Source organism: Scyliorhinus torazame, chromosome X (assembly GCF_047496885.1).
Source record: "Scyliorhinus torazame isolate Kashiwa2021f chromosome X, sScyTor2.1, whole genome shotgun sequence".
Taxonomy (NCBI): domain Eukaryota; kingdom Metazoa; phylum Chordata; class Chondrichthyes; order Carcharhiniformes; family Scyliorhinidae; genus Scyliorhinus; species Scyliorhinus torazame.
This window is the reverse complement of record NC_092738.1, coordinates 17,173,580-17,196,679: the sequence shown is the minus strand read 5'-3', so window position 1 is coordinate 17,196,679 and position 23,100 is coordinate 17,173,580. Positions and strand designations below refer to the sequence as shown.

At 45.8% G+C, this 23,100-nt stretch overlaps 1 protein-coding gene across 11 annotated transcripts in view; it reads right to left on the bottom strand.

Annotated features, from left to right (window-relative positions):
- LOC140405457 (sodium channel protein type 8 subunit alpha-like) overlaps positions 1-23,100 on the bottom strand; it is a 381,151-nt gene that overhangs the window by 265,138 nt on the left and 92,913 nt on the right. For 8 of the 11 annotated variants that reach the window (XM_072493904.1, XM_072493905.1, XM_072493901.1 and 5 more), the window contains 3 exons: positions 18,013-18,103; positions 13,903-14,031; positions 3,172-3,263 (listed from right to left, as the gene is read on the bottom strand). In XM_072493904.1, the coding sequence (XP_072350005.1) occupies positions 3,172-3,263; positions 13,903-14,031; positions 18,013-18,103 (312 nt within the window). Of the gene's footprint in view, positions 1-3,171; positions 3,264-3,365; positions 3,458-13,902; positions 14,032-18,012; positions 18,104-23,100 lie in introns of all 11 variants that reach the window. The other 3 variants (XM_072493902.1, XM_072493907.1, XM_072493906.1) reach the window with 1 other exon arrangement.

The window sequence follows — 23,100 nt, the reverse complement described above, 5'->3', positions numbered from 1 at the left end:
AGGTATCGACAGGTTAGGGACTTTGTACGAAAGGTCTGGAAGGGTTTCCCTAGATTGCCGGGATACACCCTGCTGGAGCGACTGCTGCTTCCGGATGTGGAAGGGGAGGGAAGAATTGGGGATATATATAAGTGGCTGGAGGAGCAGGGAGGCGAGCGGGTGGTGAAGATCAAGGGGAAATGGGAAGCGGAGTTGGGAATGGAGATCAATTGGGGAGTATGGACTGAGGCACTGCGAAGGGTAAACGGGACCTCCTCTTGTGCAAGGATGAGCCTGATACAGTTTAAGGTGGTGCACAGGGTGCATATGACTCGGGCAGAATGAGTGGGTTCTTTCAGGGGGTAGCAGATGAGTGTGAGAGGTGTGGGCGGGGGCCAGCGAATCATGCGCACGTGTTTTGGGGTTGTGAAAAATTGGGAAGTTTCTGGGCGGGGGTCTTAGCCAGGATAGTGGAGGAGGGAGTGGACCCGGACCCTTTGGTGGCGATATTTGGGGTTTCAGAGAAGCTGGAGCTCATGGAGAGGAGGAAGGCCGATGTCTTGGCCTTCGCCTCTCTGATTGCACGGCGATGAATTTTGCTGGAGTGGCGGTCGGCATCGCCACCGGGGGCAGCAGCATGGTTGGGTGACCTGTACGACTTCCTGCGGTTAGAGAAGATAAAGTATGAGTTAAGGAGCTCAGCAGGGGAGTTTGAGAAAAGGTGGGGGATGTTTGTGACCGTGTTTGTTGCAGGGGGGTGGGGGGCGGGTGGGGGGTGGGGGGTGAAAAAGGAGAAAAATCTGTACAAACTGTATAGTTGATTGTTGGGAAGAATGTTTCCCGGGGTGTTTATTTGCTGTAACCTACTCTGATACAAGTTTGAATAAAATGCGTTTAAAAAAAAAAGCTTTGGGTACAAATAGTGCAGAAAGCAGGATAGTTTTCTACATGGTTCGGTCTCAATAGGTATGGCTATTCTCTTGGGTTATAATTTTCTGTATTTAATCAAAGTGTGGCAGAGGTAGAATAGAGTTGTTCAAAGTGCAAAGAATCCTTGAAGCATCATCTGAGGGAGCAAAGGTATGATTTCAAAGGGAACAACACAAGCAGGTTTCAATAACACTTCATGCATATCTGTTAAACACCAAGGCTGAATCAAGAATACAATTATATGAGAATGTGAAATAATAATTCTCATGGAAAAATGTCAGGTTTTTCGTCAACAATGATTAAAAATGCAGGCAAAAGTCAAAGGAACTTCAAGCCATCTTAGCATATTTCAAAAGAGATGTGCAGAAACTCTAATACTGTGAAATATTTATCTGCCATGCAGGTGGATGTAGTTTGATAAAAAAGTGAACAATGGTGACTCTTTCATACGCAGACTATTTAAGTGATATGTTTGGGAATTAATCACAGGAACTTCCTCGTTCACAATAGTCAAGTTCATCTTGAGAAGGAGCTACGTGGTGGACACTGGCAGTGGAGAAAGCCTAAGCTAAAGTCGGGGCGGGATTTTCCACGCAACCCGGCACTTGTTTCGCGGCAGCAGAGGCAGCCGCCATTGGCCTGTGGCGGGGATTTTCCGATCCCGCCGCTGTCAAGGGGTTTCCCGTTCTAACCATGCCTCACCGCCGGGACATCCACGGCAGGGGTTCACCGTTGGCAGGACCAGAAGGTCCCGCCAGTGAGAACATTTTCCAGCCGTAAGACATTTTATGTGGAGAGTGAGAAAAAATACAATTGGAATAATTTCCTAAGCTCCATGTGTGTACTGCTACCGACTATAAGATATGGGTTGGAGTCCCATCCCCAGATGACCTTCCGACTTCATTTGCTCAGCAACTTCCCACCCTCTGAGTGACAAACAGGGAGGGCGGTTTGTAGGAAGGAAGGCAACAGACACTGCCTTCGAGCAGACTTGAATTGGGTGATCCTTCAGACCATTACAAGAGCCTGTGAAGGAGATTCTCAAGTGCACCTGTCTATCCCTTCACCAGAGTCCATGACCCAGTCAAAGGAAAAAAACAATGGGAATAGTTGCATTCAGATAGCAGTTTTGGTTGTTCTCAGTTAATCGTTATTTAAAGCAGCTGTGTTTTTTCCTCTTGTTCGATCCCTGGCTTGGGTCACTGTCTGTGCGGAGTCTGCACGTTCTCCCCGTGTCTGCGTGGGTTTCCTCCGGGTGCTCCGGTTTCCTCCCACAAATCCCGAAAGACGTTCTGTTGGGTGAATTGGACATTCTGAATTCTCCCTCTGTGACCCGAACAGGGGCCGGAATGTGGCGACTAGGGGCTTTTCACAGTAACATCATTGCAGAGTTAATGTAAGTCTACTTGTGACACTAATGAAGATTATTATTATTTCCTCCCCTCCATTCCCTGAAGAAACTGAAGCAATCTGGGAGCCACTGTTCTGCTGGGCACCAAGTACCCTATTGCGCCATATCCAACTGGCAGCTTTCTATTGGGAGGCACGGTAGCACAGTGGTTAGCACTATTGTTTCACAGCACCAGGGTCCCAGGTTCGATTCCTGCTTGGGTCACTGTCTGTGCGGAGTCTGCCGTGTCTGCGTGGGTTTCCTCCGTGTGCTGCGATTTCCTCCCACTAGTCCCGAAAGACGTGCTGTTAGGTGAATTGGACATTCTGAATTCTCCCTCTGTGACCCGAGCAGGTGCCGGAATGTGGTGACTGGGGGATTCTCACAGTAACTTCATTGCAGTGTTAATGTAAGCCTACTTGTGACACTAATAAAGATTATTATAAAACAAACCGATGCAGCAAGCCTCGTCATGATGTGGAGCTGAGGGGACATACTGCCAAGACAAACTCTAACCTTGCCAGTCAAGGGTCGGAACCGGGAGGGATGAGGCCTAGTTGTTTTTCCCCCCCCAATCTTAGCCCAAGGTGCCGAAAATCAAATGTACACCCCCCCACATTTTGAGGAAAAGACAAATTTGTGTTTTTATTCCCCCCCCCTCCCAATTAGTCATTTATTCCAGTGAAATCAAACCATATCAACCGAGTAGTTCAATTCAAAAACATTGGTCAAAATGAGAACATTTTAACACAATGCAGCATGAAGGTAGTGAGCTGATGAGTTTATCATGCAAGATAAAGGTGGCAAAATACTTTTTTTTGTTGTTGTCCCAGATGGGTAAAGTCAGCCTTTGTGTTTAAACGGACTCTCACCTGGAATGACTGAGATAGTTTTCAAAGCTCTCAACACTCTGAATGTTCTCAACGCTGAGACATTGCCAAGGTCCACAAACTCTGTCACATATCTGCAATGAGGGAGGTCACACACAAACACAGTGACAAGACACAAAACAACTAGAGGTACATGGGGCCTACTCAACACCTAACACCGATCACAGGCTTCTTACCTGGAATTACAGAAATAGTTTTCAAAGCTCTCAATACTCTGAAAGTGCGAAGAGCTGAAACATTGCCTAGGTTTACAAATTCTGTTACATACCTGCAGAATTAAATCACAGTTATTCGTGGTTATATTTTAACCCTTTGAGGACCATGGCAACATTTTGCACCAAAGAAATGTTTATCAAATAATTTTTAAAAATATATATATAGAAATTTAAAATTGTGTCTTTCATTACTGCATACTTTGGTTGGAGAATTCATTGGCCAATGCCTGGCCATTAACCTGACCCAAATCTATCATTTAAAAAAAGAAAGATGATAACATGAAAATGAATCACTTTGGAGAGAATCTCCTTTCGTATCGGAGGAAAATTTCTATCCTTTTTCCACAAGGAAACAGTTTTGAACCCTTATTTGTCCCCCACAGTGATAGTTTGTCTTCTTCTATTCCACAATTGAATGGAATCTTGAATTTCTCTTTCGCAATATCACTGCAATCCACTATTCAACAAATGTCTTGGACCTGGATATAGCCAATGTCAAGTTTTCATAGCAATAGTGCTCCTTGAGTTTCTGAACTTATGAACTTGTCCAAACCTGGATAAAGATCGTTGGCATTAACATTTCGAAGTACATAACAAGCGCCTTTCTTTTTTTCTCCCAAAGAATCCAAGTTCTGGAACACTAATTTAAGTCCGTGTATCTTCCGTGTTCTTCATCTTTGTACCATTTTCAATTTCCGTGTGCATTTTGTACTGCACAAGGCATAACATTGCCACTGGCAGTATTGGACTGAGAATGTACCTGATAATGTGGCGTCAGTAGGTTCCAGCCGATCATGACCAAAACTGGATTCAATACATTCAATGTGCTCTCATCAAATCTGGTATGGCCTTACCCTGACAGCCCCCAAATACAGGCTCACAATATGACAATGATATCAATGATAACTTCCTTTAATCTTTGCTTGATTACATGTGTTACTATTTTTTAACACAGATGTGTATCAACATTGAGTTCCACTGTCTTAGACTGCATTTATTTATAGTGCCAGTTACCTTTCTCCAACAAAATGCTTTGCTTGCCCACGTGTTTTTGTACCATCCACAAACACATTCCTACAATCCACACATCGAATCAATCAAAGCTCAACCTGCAAAATCGACCCCTGGAAGACCCCAATGGTCACTGGAACCACTGCTTGCTAACAACACTGATAACCATCATCTGCTTCCAGTTGCGATGGTTTCACTTGGGCCTTATGCCCATTACGCAGGGCTCCCCAGTTGAGGTAGATGATATTAAGCACTTTTCCCTTAGTTGCAGGCCTGAGCAGTTCCTCACGAAAGTCCAGTCAATCCATCCTTGTAAACTCAGCGGCTCTGGACAACAAATTCACCATCAGTCTCCTGTCTGCAGTGGCGGGAAATTCTCAGCTGCTCCCATTGGCGGGCATTTCCAATCCTGTCGACGGCGAACCACCACTGCGGCTTTCCGAAAGGTGGGGGGGTGATCCAACGGGAAACCCCATTGACAATGGCAGCAGCAGGGGCTCCCATCTCCGACCAATGGCAGGTCGCCTTCGCAGCCACGAAACACGTCGTGGGGGGCAGAAAATCCGGCCCGTCATGTCTGTTAACCTCCTTTGCTGACTGCGAGGAAGATGGTGATTTTGATGTACTTGGTCACATTTTTTCCTATTTATTCCTTCGACAGATCCAAGGTCTGGGAGCAAAAGTTGTTTGAAATACTTGAGCCTGATTTTAGCTCAGTCAAACCCTATTCACCTGGAATTCAAATCGGGCCTTTGCACACATCGGGATTATTTTTCTTTGTTTTGCGTATCTTCACCACAAGGCCTCCTACGTTGTAATTAAGTTTCTTGTAACTTTGCTGCATATTTACATGAAGAAAATCTCAAGTTTTGGCAGGTTACATACGTCACTGGTATCTTAAGCTTCTAACCTGTGAAAAGCACAACGCGATCTAACGCGACTCCGGTTAGATACGGGGTCTCAGCGGGGAACAGGCGACGGAGGCCCCATTGAGTCCCGTTTCCTGCACTGAGGAGCCCGGCCAACCGAAACTCCTCAGTGGAGGGAGAGATAGGGCCGCCATTTTTATATTGTGTCCCGATCTCTCGATCCCGGACGTGACCCCAGCTCACCTATAAGGGGGTCCCCGGCACCCCACCTCACATGCACAGGGCACTCCCAGGCCCGATTACCACCATGCCAGCTTGGCACCACCAGCCTGGCACCCTGGCAGTACCATTGTCTGTGCCGCCTGGACATCTTGGAAACACCAGACCGGCACCCAAGTGGTACTGTCAGGGTGCCAAGATGGCAGTGCCAGGGTGGCACCATCAATACCAGGGTGCCACTCTGCCAAGAGGGCAACCATCTGGGGGCCTCCGATCCTCTGGGAGACCCCCACGAGCGCCATCTGGTCCCCGTCTGTGGATACCATTACCGAGCAGCACTCGCACAAGGTCTCAAAGGCAAAGGGGATATATCCCAATGCCTTGGTTACCTCGGGAAACTGCATGTTAGAGTGAGACTAGCTGCCTCGCTTTAATGCGCAGATTTGCCAAAAAATGATCCCATCCACTATGGACGGGCTTCACAACGTGACGTCTCGCGAGATCGCGTTAGATCTCACGAGACGTGGTAAGCCGGGTAGATACTGGTTGTGAAGTCTCCTGCCATTTACCAGCACGCTGTGCCACGGCGTGCTGCTTTCCGGGTACAGCGTGGCTGGTAGATCGCGCCCGATGACTATTATGGAATTACAGTCCATCAGTAAAGGTTCATGGGGGGGTGGGGGAGGGGGATTTTCTGGCCATTCTCACCAGCGGGAACGTGCCGATGTGAATCCCCGACATAGATTTACCTGCGGTGGGGAGTGGATTCAATGAGAAACCCCATTGACATCAGTGGCACAAGGTGATCGCGCCACTAGCCAACGAGAAACATGCCGCAGGGGTGCATGGAAAATCCCCCTCTCCTTTAATTTGGAGGTATAAAATATTGTGTTGCTTGCCGGGCGTGCAGTCGAGAACCCACCGCCATAGGGCGGATGACGGGTCACCTAGGCCGGACTGGAAGTTCTCGCCAGCGGGAAGGGCTGGGATTCTCTTCCTGTCTGGAAGCACGTTTTCCTTGCAGGAATTGGTCGCTGAATTTACCAAAGGCAAAATGCTTTTTCTTTTATTCTGAGATTCTTTATCAGAATCAGGTGATTAGCGCTAAATTTCTTGAGGAGAAAAGGGGCCGAAACATTGACATGTTATTGAGACATACCAATCTGAGAGTTAAAGGTCATATCATCGTTTGATAGGACAGAACTTGAATATTGCTGAAAAAATACATGTTGACGAAGTTTTTCGCCTTGCACTCATCAGGGCAATCGCAAGAATACCAACATCAAGGGAAACAACAACTTTATACTGTATAAAAAGAAAGTATTGATTGGTAGGCAAGTGGACTCTTAGTGGTAGAGGTGTTGAAGTGAAGAATGTACCAGTTAATGGTGACTGAAAGTTAACTGCCAAACATTGAGTGAAATCTAAACCAGTCAGCTTGACTCAGATTGGTCAAGACATTGCCCTGAGGAATGAAACAGCGAAAGGCTGTCACTTATTATGTTTTGCTGCAACAGCAGCAAAGTGTGTATATGTTTTTTCCTGTCTGCAAAGAACAGGGCCCTGTGTATTAATTTTAGTAGTTTCCCATACATGCAACCTTGCGATAGTCCTGAGGAGTGCAAAATGAAAAGCTTCGACAAAATGTTGTTTTTCAGTGATAAGGGTCACATTGAACCTCCATATTTCATTCCTTCATGTGTCAGCCTTGGACTTCAGAAGCGTCATTCAAGGCCTTGTCCTGTTCTGGCGTCCTGACATAGCCAAGAGCAGCGACTTTGCCATTTGAAGGCTTGTTGTCTGCACATTTTAATTTCCTATCTCATTTTGATGTTCCAGAAGAGGCATGTTGATAATGCCTTTGATATTCCTCAGTGCTTCCAGTAAATATAATTTCCTTTTTGCAGTTGTAGCTCAAGGTAATAGTCTTCGTAAGCTTTGAAGAAAAGGTCCTTGAGCATCTTGTGTTCAAACTTCTCCGCTTCAAAACATTGCCTGCTATCAACCTTCAATTCCATGAACAAGATTTAAGAATAGACTTCACATTGTTCTGAAACATTTTCAACTTCATGTACCTGCAGTTCATGATTTCCAACCTATCCCTGACCTTCTATTTTGCTCCACCTGCTCCACTACCTCCGCCTCCCCTTTCAAAAGCACAAAATCCACGGGCGGGATTCTCCGTCCCCCCGCGGGGTCGGAGAATCTCCGGTGGGAGGCGCGAATCCCGCCCCGACGCTGGCTGCCGTATTCTCCGGCGGCGTTTTTCGGGCAGGGCCGGGGTTCCCGCCATGCCGGTCGGGGGCCGTTGACATCCCCCCCCCCCCCCCCGGGATTCTCCGGGCCCCGATGGGCCGAGCGGCCGTCCATTTTTCGCCAGTCCCGCCAGCGTGAATCACTCACCTCACGCACCGGCGGCATCTGGCAGGCGAGTATGCGTGGGTGGTCCTCAGGGGGTGGGGGGTATCCGACACTGAGGAGGCCCCCACGGTGGCCTGGCCCACGATCAGGGTCCACCGATCTGCGAGCGGGCTTGTTCCATGGGGGCACTTCTTCCTTCTGCGCCGGGTCCCTGTTGGGCTCTGCCATATTGCTCAGGGGCCGGTGAGGAGAAGAGACTCCCGGCGCACGCGCGAGAATGTGCCGGCCGTTCCGCGCATGCGCAAACTCGCGCCGTCCTTTCGGCGCCGGCCAGAGCGGCGCCAACCCCTCTGGCATCAACCTAGCCCCCTAGAAAGGTGAGAATTCCTCACCTTGGGGGACCGTTGACGCCGGAGCCGTTGGCGCCGGCTTTGCCGCCGGTGTGGGGACTTAGTCCCCAGAAGGACGGATCCCGACCCACATCTTTAGCTCCAGAGAAGAATCACATTGTACTTGAAACGTCTCTCTCCACGGATGCTGTCAGACCTGCTGGGTTTATCCAGCATTTTCTCTTTTTCATTTCAGATTTCCAGCATCAGCAGGATTGTTGCTCGGATTCCAATGCTTTTTTCTATTCCAGCTTTAGCACACTGAAAGCAATGTTCTCCTGTTGCCCTCGTTGGCATCGGCAGTATACTTACTGCCACTTCGGGACAGCGAAACCTTCTCGTTGCCAAGTTGGATCAGCGTCTGCTGATCAAAGAAGAAAGCATTTTCATGATAATCCCCCAAACCGGCATCAATTGACAAGACAGTGAGGAAACGGCACTCAACATCAATGTAATTGTTGATGGGGTAGTCAGAGATGGTGGCATTGTGGTAATGCTGCTGGACTAATAATCTAAAGGCCCAGCTGATACTCTAGGGAGATGGGTTCATAAAACACCTGTGTTGAATGTACAAAATTGTCATATTTTATATTTTTTGCAGTAATGTTATTCAAACCTGGGTTAAGATGCATACAGACATTTTGACTGCTAGAGCTTTGATTACAGTGTTGTAAAAGTGAGGTAATCATTGATTTGCAGGTGAAGTATTCTGTTAATAGGTCTTGTTTGCAGATAGCTAGCCAATGGAATATTGTTTGTGTTTGAAGACCCGTCAGGTGTAAATAATTAATGAGGAGTGTTTGGTCCTGGCTAAACAAGTCAAGGGACATTGTAAAAACGAGAAAAAAGAATGCCTTATGCTTTGCGTACAGATGATGTCGTTAATGGGAGAAGCCAGGTCTGTCTGAAAATGAAGTTGGTCCAAGAACCCTCATCCGAACAGAAGTGTTTCAGTTTGATCCTGAAAGGTTCTCTCTCCAAAGATTCTGCACAGAGTAAAGCAAGTAGAAACCTGGTTGTTAACTTTATTCATGTGTGGTACTTGAACTATATTGGTTTGCTAAAAAGCAAATTACTGCGGATGCTGGAATCTGAAACGAAAGAGAAAATTCTGGAAAATCTCAGCAAGTCTGGCAGCATCTGTCGGGAGAAAAAAGAGCTGACGTTTCGAGTCCAATGACTCTTTGGTAAAGCTTTGACAAAGAGTCATCGGACTCGAAACGTTAGCTCTTTTCCCTCCCTACAGATGCTGCCAGACCTGCTGAGATTTTACAGCATTTTCTCTTACATTGGTTTGCTTATTTGGAATGTAGTGACCAGGTTTAGAAGGTTCATGGGCGGGAGTCTCCAGTCTCCGATGTCGAAATCGTGTTCAGCGCTCGGCCGGAGAATCCATGTTGGCGCCGAAATCGGGGGGGTGGCGTTGCTTTTGCGATGCTCCGCCCCGTCCAATACAGTATACTCTAGGAGTACGCCGCACGCTGTTGGGATGGCCTCAGGATGTTACCTGAGGCCCTCCCCCCCGATGCCCCGCCCCCGATGGGCCGAATTCCCGATGGCGTCGGTTGCATGTGGTATTTTTCTATCCAGCGTTGCCACAGGGAGCCAATCCGTGGGCAGGGGGGGCTTTGGCGGGGGCAGGGGGCACTGTTAGGGGGTGGTCTGGGGGTGGCAAACCTGGCCAAAGGGGGTCATTATTTGGCAGGCCGGGTCTGCGCGCAGCTGGCGCCATGTTCCACGGCGCGGCCGCTGCCGGGGTGCGCATGCGCGGCCACGGACCCGGCAAATCTCCGGCCGTATCCGCAGCTAGAGCCGGGGGCTCTATGCTGTGTGCCTGCCAGCCCCCCACCAGACGGAGGATCGGTGGCCATTTTGCGCCATTTTTATGGTCATAAAATGCCACCGTTCCCACGCCGGCGTCAGCACTTAGTCTTAAAATCGGAGAATCCAGCCTAAGATTTTCTCTTTTACTTAAGATCTGTTGTAACTATTATTTGTAAAGCTCTTTTATTGTTGCTAATGTAGTTAATTCTGTGTTTAAGTTGTAGCTTGTTTTAACATAAAAGATACCTATTGGTCACTCCTGTTTCCTCACAGTTTTGCAAATTGAAATAGCTGGGTTCTCTTATGGGACCGTAACACATTACACTAGCCGGCGGGAATTAAGTTCAATTAATAAATCATGGGAACTACAGCGATTGTTGTAAAAACCCATCTGATTCACTAACGTCCTTTAGGGAAGGAAATCTGCCGTCCTTACCCGGTCTGGCCTACATGTGGCTCCAGACCCACAGCAATGTGGCTAACTCTTAACTACCCACAGTCCAAGGGTAATTAGCGATGAGCAAGAAATGCTGGCCTTGCCTTAGATGTCCTATGTCCTATGAAAAAGAATAGGAAAGAAGCAATTGAGGCAGTCACTCAAAAGCGAACTGTCACGAAGCAAGAAAATTAATAAATCAATTAAATCTTTGTCTCATTGATTTATGTCCAGTATTTCTTGCGAGGGCTCCAGGAATACAAACTCCTTGAATAGATTTCATTATTTTGAAGGTCTATATTCTATCTCCCTTTTAAGGAGTTATTCATCAGCGACCGCAGGTAATCACAACTAATCTCTCATTGCTCAGATACTGCGGCTTGACAAAATGCATTGGCCAAACTAAAGATGTTGAACTGTTGCCTATTCTGGTCTCAACGAGAACCACATTTCGTGCTTGCCTCACAAATTGTCCTGCTCTTGGCTTCAGAAGATGGGGAGCTGGAAAGAGTTACGACATAGCTGAATCTGCAAGTCATAAAGCTATCTCCTGAAATCCATGGTTACAAATCAACTGTTTGGGCAAGACTCCCATATATTTTGTCAGATGTGGACAATCCACCCCCTCTGCTGCATTGTGATGGAATTCTACTTTGGAAGAACTGACCAAATTCTGAATGTACGGCTGGCAACAATTGATTTTGCCCAATTCACTTCTATACCTTCACCTCTTTCTATTCTAATAGCAGAGAGAGAAAGTTTCCACTGTTGGCTGTTTGCAATGGAATGCTGAAAATCTGCACATAAAAGCAGAGGAAGTTTCAAGGCTCTTCACCAGGTTCCCTCCAGTATCTAATGTGGCCACGTCTTGTGCACGTAGTCACTTGTTGTGAGTTCTAATGTGGCTGTGGAGCCCGGTTTCAGATCTTGCATGGTTTTGCATCGGCAAGGATGAATTGTCTGATTTTGTTGGGACTGCCCAGTTTTTCGAGCTTGCCTTTTGTCCTTAGCTGCCTGTATTCGTTGCGGTTCAAAGGAAGCAAGGCCTCTATTTGAGATCGCTCTCCACAGGTAGCTCTTTGTGCATTTTCCGCCCAGACTTTGGTGGGAATGTCACATTTCCTGAGGTTCACCTTGAAGGAACCTTTGAACCTTAATCTCGGCCTACCTCGCAGGCCCTCTCCAAGTTTAAGACGTGAATACATGGCCGCCTGGTTCTTCTTACAAGTAGCATTTGGAAGAAATCTTTTCTGTTTTTCTTCACTCACTTGCTCAGTAGTCAACAACTAAGGACCACAGGGGGGGGCAGCACGTTGGCACAGTGGTTAGCATTGCTGCCTCATGGCGATCCTGGCGATCCTGGCTCCGGGTCACTGTCCGTGTGGAGTTTGCACGTTCTCCCCGTGTCTGTGTGGGTTTTGCCCCCACAACCCAAAGATGTGCAGGGTAGGTGGATTGGCGAGGCTAAATTGCCCCTTAATTGGAAAAAATGAATTGGGTACTCTAAATTTATTACAAAAAAACTAAGGACCATGGTAATGTGTCTTTCAAAAGTGAATGGAGTAAAGTGCCTGCTAGTTGTATTTTCGATATTGTATTCCAAGTTTCAACAATCATTTGCTATTTGTGATTGCGATTCAGTAAAATCAGAGCTACATCAGAGTCTGTCTGCAATTTTAACTTGAAGGCTCCAGAGTAAAGCCATTGTGGCTATCATGCCAGACAATCAGGGGTCAGGTTGTATTTATTCTTTGGTTTCCTATTAGGCTGCGTAAAGTAGAAGTACCCTCCGAAGGCCCATAAGCAAACCCTGGCTCTCCCCTACTCCTGGCCCACCTCTTCCAACCATTGTTCCTTCCAGTCCTCAGAGACTCCTGCTATCCAAAATCCTGCTTCGATCTGCTGGCCTGTTACTGCTTTCTACTGGGTTTAGGCAGGAGGCCCACAAATCCCATGCAAAATGAGGCTCAGGGGTTGAAAGCAGGGCCACCATGTCAAGTCATTCTTGGAATCAAATTCGCTGCTGCCATAAAGTATGTCAGCCTCTTGTAATGTAACTTGTCCTTCCATTTGATGTTGAAATTGATCCTTTTCAATGCCATATTAATGCTCTCTTTCAGGATAGAAAGGAGTCAAAAGAAACACCAAAATATCCTCGACAAATAACATTTCTCGTGACTCCCAAATCCTTGGCGATGAAACCGTCTCTCTCATGTGTAACTCCAGCGAAACGTTATCAACTTTTCCATTCTAAAATGTTGTCCTTACACATCTTCATCTGCAACTGCAAGTTTCTACTTCTGTTAGTCTGTAATCGAGTGCCAACCTGGTGTTCACATCTATTGGTTAGACTCTCCAGTGATGACTCCAGTAGCATTTGGAAGAAATCTTTTCTTTGTTCTTCAGACCGTCAGGGTCAATCGCTGAAAGATCCTTGAACTAGACAAGCCAGGTCTCTGCAAGATGCAGCAGAAATTGGATATTGGCATCAAATACAAGTTGTCCTGCCTATTCTTGTGTTACCCATTCCATGATAAATGCGTATTTATATCCCAAATTAATTTTTGATCCTCTTTGTGAAACAGATTTCATCATTGTGGACAAAGGACACATTAAAGGTGGTGCATGGTGCAATATTCCAGATCAGCACTCAAAGGGTTAACAATTCTTTTGACTTAAACACTGCTTACACAATTATCTGTGCAATGGCGGATGTCGGAACGAGGCGGCATCAACAGTTCATTTTCTGGTCACAAAAGGTGTTTTGCAATCTGAATTTTGGGGGATTCAGGCGGATGAATTTGCTGAGTCAGAGTCAGATAAACGCAACATAAAGGAATGGGACACTGATGGGTAAAAGAGCAAACAAATAATGTTGCATGTCACCTGTCAACTCACAGGATCTGCAAGACCACAATACTCTTGGAATGACTGCAACATTACAGGTTACCAGTTTGCGAAACACCTTTAATAATTTGGATGAAATATTGTAACCTTCACATCTTCCTGACCATCTCTAAGCCCAGTTTAGTTCAACAGAAATCCTGTTGGGTAAAATTAGATCCATATAACACCGAGCGTCAGTCAGCTTTAAAAAGTCTTGTGGGTATCATAACTGCCATCTCAGCAACATTTGGACATGTCTACTCATCAACTCTTGAACTGGAGACATAGCAAACATTTTCATGCTGACTTTAACATTTGGAAATTTTCTAATGTTACTGAAAGCAATTAGTATATTCAACATTTGAATAAATAAATATCTTCATTGACTATTAAATGAAACCGACAACGTTTCATGCAGATTACAATGTCAAATTTGACCTATGTAGGAGTCATTAAATTATCAATATTTTCTGAATCACAAAACAAGATTAGAAATTACTTACGCCATCATTATTACACTGAAATCCAGCCAATTCCATGGATCTCGTAGAAATGTAAAGCTATCTATGCAGAATCCTCTTGCAATCATTTTCACAAGAGATTCAAATGTATAAATGCCGGTAAATGTATATCTGTGGGTAAAGAAACAAAACCATATTTATTCACAAAGGGTGACGTATATGTGGACCAGACTGTCCAGTGAGGTAGCCAATTGAATAGGGAAATGGACAATACGTTTCTCTTCAAGCACAAGAATAGAGTTTTTCTTTACACTTTGAGACTGGCTACTGAGTGTACATTCCTCAGATCGTGTAATGTCAGAATGTCGTGAGAACGTCAGCAATAACAATCATCATTTGCTGCTTTGGGGTTAGGTTCTATTATAGAAACATTTTAAACCCACTTGGAAAATATAAAATGAAAACTACGCACGAGAATATGCAATGGGCACCTTCTAAAGTACTGCTCTTAACTTCTGCAGACCTTTAGCAGGTTAGAATCAAACCATGGCTAAGGACAAGTGCTTGAGGAGGTTCACTGAATGTGTTGTAGAAGTTAATGCCATTTCCAAATGAATACAGGCTGACTGTCACCAGACATCATGAATCATGATCTTTATCGGCAGTAATCATTCCATGTCCTGCTCTTGCCAGGAACTGTTGAATCCCGAAGAAGGTTAAACCACGTGTATGTCTATACCCTTCTCTATATTCTCCCTACATATTCTGGGGTAGCTCCCAGGGGCTCTCTTATTTCCGTCCAATGTAAATAAGCAGTCTTTATGCATAAACCTGAGGTGCATCTTCAAACACTGAATAGTGTTCAGGATCAGAGATACTGATTGATTCGTTAGGGTTTTGGCCAAAGGTATCGTGACCGGTACAGGCTTGGAGGGCTGAAGGGCCTGTTCCTGTGCTGTATTGTTCTTTGTTCTTTGTTTAACCTTACCCAAGTCAAGGGACCGGTGATGTCCCAATCATTCCGGCTAAGATCAGTTAACTCAGCACAAGGTAGAGATTGAATCTGATATTTGTTGAAATATATTCATGGTTTGGACTTAAACGTGGGTGACAAGATTGGGAAATTTGCAGATGCCACAACAATCGGCCGTGTAGTTGATCGTGAAGAAGATAGCTCCAGATTGATATCAATGGTTTAGCTGAGTGGGCAGGTAAGTGGCCAATGGAATTCAATCCGGAGAAGTTTGAGGTAATGCATTTTGGGAGAGCAAGCAAGGCAAAGGAATGCGCAATAAACAGGAAGGTATTGAGGGGTTGGGGAAGTGAAAGATCTTAGCGTACACGTCCACAGGTCCTTGAAGGTGACAGGACAGGTGGCCAAGAAAGCCTATGGTATGCTTCCCTTTATTGGGTGAGGTATTGAATACAAAAGCAGGGATGGAACGCTGGAACTGTATAAAACACTGGTTAGGCCACAGCTGGAGTTTTGGGTACAATTCTGGTCACCACATTACAGGAAAGACATAATTGCTATGAGAGCTTGCAGAGGCTATTTACAAGAATGTTGCCAGGGATTGAAAACTGCAGCTGTGAGGAGAGATTGGGAAGGCTCGCGTTATTATCCTTAGAACAGAGCAGGCTAAGGGATGACCTGATTGAGGTGTGCAAAATGATGAGGGGCCTAGATAGGGGAGGCAGGAAAGACCTGTTTTCCCCCAGCTGAGGGGTCAATCAGCAGGAGACATAGATTTAAGGTGGTTGGTGGAAGGATTAGAGGGGGCACGAGGAAAATCTTCTTCACCCAGGGGATGATGGGTGTTTGGAATTCACTGCCCAAGGCTGTGGTTGAGGCTCAAATGTTCAACTCATTTAAAACGTAGCTGAACTTGTATCTGAAGTGCTAGAACCTGCAAGACCACAGACCAGGCGCTGGACATTGGGATTAGAACGGGTGGATCATCTTTTCAGCCAACGCAGATATGATGGGCTGACTGGCCTCTTTCTGTACTGTAACTTTTCTGTGGGGTTTTTGGGTACTTGGTTCAGTCCAGTACAGGATGGTACTTGAACCTCAGGTCATCAGGTAAGTTGTGTCCACACTCTGAAGATGAACACCCCTCAGTTCCCTACAGTTTTAAATAACCTGAAGATTGGTGGGGGCGTGTGGGCTGGGGGGAATGGGGGGAAACCAAGCTAATTAACATGGTTAATCACATAAGGATAATTAATTTCACTTCCTGTCTATATGGAAGGGTTCCTGCAAAACTCGATCCCTTGCAGCCGTAACGAATAACTATGGTGTAGTAAACCACTGTATTGTATTGTTACATGCCTGGGCTTGTCCCTGCTGGCTCCGCCTGTCGCTCCTCCCCTCGGGCTCCTGTATAAAGGTGGCTGGTCTCCGCCCCTGATCCAGTTCGGGATCAGAGGGCAGGAGGCTTTCTGTTTAGTGTATTAAAGCCACAGTTACATTCACCACTCGTCGTGTGTTCATTGATGGCCTATCATATGATACTCGGGTTTCTGGAGATCACAGATTCCTAAGTAAGTACTGCATTTGCAAATCTTTCCATTGCATGAATTACTGCCTCTAGTATGTCACAGCCAAGACTAGTTAGACACAGTATTTTAGAAAGCCCAGTTCATAAATCGTGCTTCAGTCTAGTTCTTTGATTTCTATTAAACGTGATAATCTGCGAGCTAATGTCTAAATTCAAAGTGGGTCTTATGCATTTTTCAGGATAAATGGGATTTTTTGTGCTTATTTTATGCTATTAAGTCATTCAATTCACTCTCTCATTCTTTATGGTTTGTGGTAACTATTTTACTCATATTTATCCGTCATACCAGATTATTGCACCATTCATAACTACTATACTTGCAGTTTATTCTGAATCGCATGTGCATACGGCAAGATTGTAACTGAGGAAAACCATGCAATTTATCATAGATTATCATAGAATTTACAGTGCAGAAGTAGGCCATTCGGCCCATCGAGTCTGCACCGGCTCTTGGAAAGAGCACCCTACCCAAGGTCAACACCTCCACCCTATCCCCATAACCCAGTAACCCCACCCAACACTAAGGGCAGTTTTGGACACTAAGGGCAATTTATCATGGCCAATCCACCTAACCTGCACATCATTGGACTGTGGGAGGAAACCGGAGCACCCGGAGGAAACCCACGCAGACTCGGGGAGAACGTGCAGACAGTGACCCAAACCGGGAATGAACCTGGGACCCTGGAGCTGTGAAACAGCCATGCTAACCACTATGCTACCGTGCTGCCCCCAACCTAGAGCCCAACATGCAGCCCAATTCTCTGACTGTGGCCATGGAAACAACAGCATTTTATGTCGTGGTGGTCCCATTCTAATTCTCTTCCCACACCTAATGGTTGCACTAAGGCAGACTTTTGTCTGTTTCCAGAGCTCGTAATGACTGGAACAAGTCACTAGTCTGTCGCCAGGGGCTTATAGCTTGAGGGACTCCACTCCACATCAAGTGTGGCTAATCAAGAGTCTCTCCCGCTCTTACCGCCAGCCATTGGTGTGTTTGGAGGGATTTACAGGTTGTCACTCAACCTGTTTGGCCGCGTTATGGACACACCTTCCTCGGCCATCAAGTCCTGGGGTGGGACTCGAACCCACAGCTTCTGGGCTCAGAGGCAAGAGTGCTCCCCATTGCGCCACAAGACTTCCTGTGCCATGGCGGTTCAAGAATCCAACTCAATCCTCAACTTAAGGTTTTCAAGATGGACAGAAGTCACGTCTAGCCCGAGGCCAGCCAGTTTGCATGATGCGGAGGGTACTTATTGAACTTGACCCTCTACACTTCCAACAATCCCAATTAGAAATATTTATTGTTTTAAAAAAATGACATTATTTCCACATCTGTTGTAGAAACCAAAGACACAAGGCAGAACTAGTGGAGCATCCATTTTATTCCACTTGTGAGGTATGACTTGACAGTTCACTTTTCACATTTTGGCCAAGCCCTCCTCACTGGCGGAATACACTGGGAGGATCCATCACCTTTCCCTGTGTCTTCTCAATGCAATGTGTTCATCGTCATGCACAGCACATTTTGATAAGTCAAATTAAACAAAAAGGAAATATTCATTCAGAGGAAATAAAGAAAAGAGATACTTACTCCACCTGCTTAGACCAGTCTGGGGGTTTACTAAAAGTCATGAATACACAGTTGGTCAAAATAGTGGCCATAATAACCACGCTGAACACTGTAGATTGGAGTTAAGGAAATCATAATTATTCTTAGTGCTTAATAATAGTTAGCACAATATTTGCAAATACACTGGATTTTCATTGTCATGATGTCGCACCTTCTCTGATTTCTACCTAGGTTCTATATTTCCATCAGTAGGAACACAGTGGAACACACTGCTAACTGGATGGTATGAAACTTAGCCTTAACTTGCACTACAGAGATCCTTTATGATGTGCAGAACCCCTGACCCTCTGTTTAAGCCAGAGGTGCCAACACATCTTCAGAAATCGGACTGAAAATGAGAATTGCCAATTTAACACCCTGAGCGAACAGGACTCCTGTAAGTAATTTGATGAACAGATTAAAAATATGTTGACCTTAGATCAGTGGGACTCAATCAGATTGATGGGAAGGCTGGGACGAGATGGCGTTACCATGGCTACATGGTTAACGGCAAAGAACGTGCAGCATTCAGATACCTTACGTGGGAACTCACTATTACACAATGGCATCCATGGGCTGGTTTTGGGCCACATAGTTCAGTGTTTGAGTGGGCTGTTTGGAAAGCGCCAAAAGAAAAATGATGCACAAACAGCAAAGTCGGTTCATCGAAAAATAGACCATCAATTTTTCCACTCACTTCTGTGTTTGATGATATGATGAAATTGGTTATTCTAGTTTTCAATTCAATTCCATCGGCAAAGGGAAGCATAACAATTCAAACCTGACACCATCCCAATCACTGTTCTAACCTGCCCTTTGGCTTAAGGCCTCCAGTTTTCTTCATTTTTAATTTTTTTAATATAAATTTAGAGCACCCAATTATTTTTTCCAATTAAGGGGCAATTTAGCGTGGCCAATCCACCTACCCGGCACATCTTTGGGTTGTGGGGGCGAAACCCACGCAATCACGGGGAGAACGTGCAAACTCCACACGGACAGTGACCCAGGGCCGGGATCGAACCCGGGTCCTCAGCACCGTGAGGCAGCAGTGCTAACCATAGAACATAGAACATTACAGCGCAGTACAGGCCCTTCGGCCCTCGATTTTGCGTCACCGTGCCACCCCGTCCTCCAGTTTTCTTACAAGATCTCCACTATGCACACCATTTTTGTCCCCCTTGTTCCTGTTTTGCTGAGGTTCCAAGGAGTATTCCATGTGCGCAGCATTCTGAGAATGGACAGCACACCCAAACAAATGTGATCGCTTATCAAAATGGATGAGGCGACATAAAAATGCATGGACACACTGGCTATCGGCAGCAGAATCCTGTAATCACAGCTTTCACACAAACAGTGTGGGCTGGTGAGAGGAGTAATGGCAACTTAATATAAGAGGACAGAACATGTGACTGTGCTGCAAGTGGCAGAGAATGTACATCATTCGGATGACTAATGCCGAGACGACTATTTGGTTCATAATGGCTCTCAAAATGAAGCTGGATTCCTGTCATCCATTCAAATCAACTCCTGTTTGTTCTATCATACCGGGGGGGGGGGGGGGGGGGGGGGGGGCACTCAGGCACAGATTAAAACATAAAATGCTGGAAATTCACAGCAGGCCAGTCCGCTTCTGAATAAAAAAGAAAATTGAACCTCATGGGGCCCCATCATCAGAAGTGGGAGCAAATCCACACTATATTACTTCTTTAATGATAGAAATAATTGAATCATGGATGTCAGGCTGTATTCTAAATTACAATTTTGTTCGATGAGTTCTTCTTCTGGCTGAGGTCCTACTCCCCCTAGTTTTCAGGGTTGACATGTCAAGGCAGATAATTGCTGGATGGTTTTATTCACAATCGAAGCCCCTAGATTATTTGCAAGCAATTTGTCTTGCTACATAACCCACCCCAATGGTGTGAAAGTCTCTTCTGTCTACTGGCTGCAAAGATCCTGTGCAAAATGTGTCCGGGGCCATTTCGATCCAGCTCAACATGAACATGGCAAAACTGCTCCTAATTCTGCACTCAATTGTCAATCGCACTGGAAGATCGGCTTGGTGTAGGCAATGAAAATGTGTCACACTTTGCGCTCATTTGAGGTTCAGGTTGAACCTCAGGCACATTATCAAAGCAATGTTGAAGGAGCTATACTCCGCATCAAGCTGCGCTACCCTGACATGGAACGTCCTGATGCAACTGTTTGGAATCCAAAAGAGAAAATGCTCCGTGTTGTCTTTGAATGACGAAACTGAATTCAAATTATTTCCGAGGAATCGACCCAACTCAATGGGATAAAATTCTCCTCCAGGCTGTGAAGATCCCAGCTAAAATGAGCTTGGGTAGTCACAGCCGAGTTCCTCACGTGAGCAAGTCCATGGGCCAAACCTGCACCTACCGCACCATTAATCGGCAGCCTCGTTCAAAGGGATTACTGGATGGCAGGGTATGAGAGATAGGAAATGTCACTCCAACTGCAGCCAGGGGTGCTTTTCTGCAGTAAGAGCTCCCAAATATGCTGGTGAGGCGGATCACACACAGAGAGCTTGGCTTAACATTTAACCTGTGTTTTTACCTGGCTAGGGAGACCTTCACCCGAATATGAGATGCCCCCAAAATGAGAAACAGTTCCAACGGCCAACAGAAAATCATCCCCGCCCCGCTTAGAGTACAACATTCACCACAAAAAAGCCCTGTTCTGGCGAAGAGTTGCACCCAAAAGGTTAACCTTCCACTTTCAGATGCCGATAGACCCCAATGTGCATTTCCAGCATTTGTGGCTTGGCTGTTTGTCAAATCGTAGCAAGTACTTGGTGTTTCTGTCCATGCATGGTTATCATGCGTGGAACTCACAGCTGCAGTGATAGAAGGAAGCATAGCTATCAGTTCCCAAAACTCAATGCCAATCAGATTTTTCTATTTAAATTAGATGGTATTAAAGGCCTACGAGTGGATTGACTCTACAGCATTGAGTGCCTGGTGCGACAACACATATTTGCGTTAACCAAATGCCATGCGATCTGTGAGATAATGTCACACAAAAGTTACTTTATTGCATGTCAGTAATTGCTGCTGTGCCCAATGACCATTTTGTTAATGGCAGCAGGTGACCAGCTGACCCATTTGCTTGCTGCTGATTGGATGCGGGCTACCAGCCAGCTTAGCTGATTGGATTGCGAGCAGCGGGGCTGCGGGCAAGCTTGGCTGATTGCTTGCGAGCTTGGCATGGCTGGTTGGCGGCAGGCAAATTGGCTTTTGCTCTCAGTTCCACTTTCTGCTTCTGCCCTCGGAATCACTTCCTGCTTTGCTCGCTGCACCAAGTGTCGTACTTTTGTTTCAACAATTCCAAATATTTCTGTTTCCACGTCGTACTGCAAACCGTTCTTTTGTGCCGCAGACTCGAGATAGACTTCCCACCAGATTCAAATTGTGCAGAGTTTTACCTGAAATTGCCCCTGAATTTTAGGGTTGCTGGGGGCATATTTTAGTCGATTGCACCAATTCAGGGCAGCTTGTGCCTCAGGAGTGTCCTCTCACTTAGGAGGCCCGTGTTGTGACTAAATCACGTTCTCTTGCTCCCTCTGTTGGGGAGCCTTGCTGGGCAATCGAGAGGTTGCTCAATACAGTCAAAAGACAGGATCAGCAGTCTAACGGCTAAAGGGAATGCAGTTTGTCTTGGATTTGGCAGGGAGACCTGTGCCAACCCAGGAGGCATATCTGGTCATGAGTAAAATGTGACAACAGCGATGGTGGCCGATAAGAATTCAGTGCCTCAGCTTGACCTGACCTTCTGTTTTCCCTGCTTGATCCTGTCCGCTTTGGTGAATACACAGCCTCGTTGATGTAAAAATAGCTCAGTAATCAGAACAATTTTTTTTTAAAACCATGTGCAAACATGAATGAGAACAGCAGCCTGTGAACTTTTGCGCAAATTTGTGGAATGGTTGTGGTGACTGTGCTGGCGAATATCTTGGCGGGGGCAACAGCTTCTGAATGGTCTTTTTTGTCTTTGCAATCCGTGGTGAGGTGTTCATGCATGCTGCGGTATGTCCAGGCCATCAGAGCATAAGATGAAGGACCGGGTAGCTGGAACGATTGCGCAGCATGAGGAGAATTCATATCCAACAACCCCCCCCCCGCCAACTGAATGAAGTGGCTGCACAAACAGCTCTATCCAGAACAACAAAAGGTTATTACTTGACAACTGCCGTCAATTGGGAACCGTGCTGGAACTAATCAGTTTGACGCACTGAATAACCAAAATGCATTTTCTCGAAAACCAAAAGAAAGCCATATTTTCTTTTTAAAAAACCCCAATTATCAGCAAAATCTCAAGCATTGACTTTCAAACACGCAATTCGTGAGATTGCCACTTTTATTAGCGGCAATGAAAAATAAGCTGGCATGTTTCTTCAAGAAGTAACGGGCTACTTAACCAGTCTAATCATTCTTTACATTGCTATCCCTCTTCAGCTCTGAAGAAAAGCCATGAGCTAGAAACGTGAACTCGCCACAGATGCTGCCAGACCTGCTGAGTTTATCCAGCATTTTTCTGTTTTTACTTCAGATCCATCATTATCAAACATTTTGGTACCTCAGCTGAGCATTTTGGTACCTCAGCAGTCATTGCAGTAAATTCCAGTAGAAAAAAAAATCTCTTCTAACAACAAGGCTTTCCAAGTGCAAATAAACACCAGGACGGAGCAATGGTAGAGGAGCATTTTGTGGGGAGCACAATCTCATGGGTAAAAGTGGCAATTTATTGGACAAGATCGATGCTACCTCCACAAACCACAGGATCTGGCAGCATTTAAGGAAATCACGCACAATTTAAAAGCAAGTCCAAATGCGAGGAGTGAATATTATTGCATAGTAGGAGCACAGCTGCATATGGACATGAAGGAAAGCACATATATGCAACAACAAAATAAATCTTGCAAGCAGGGCATTAAACCTGATAATTACTCTGGGCCCAGTCTGGAACTGCTGAGGCTATATGACTCCACTTGAGTCTCAATCGAGTAAAATTTTCAATATTGTGGCGTCCACCTTGCTAGAGTCCTATGCTGGA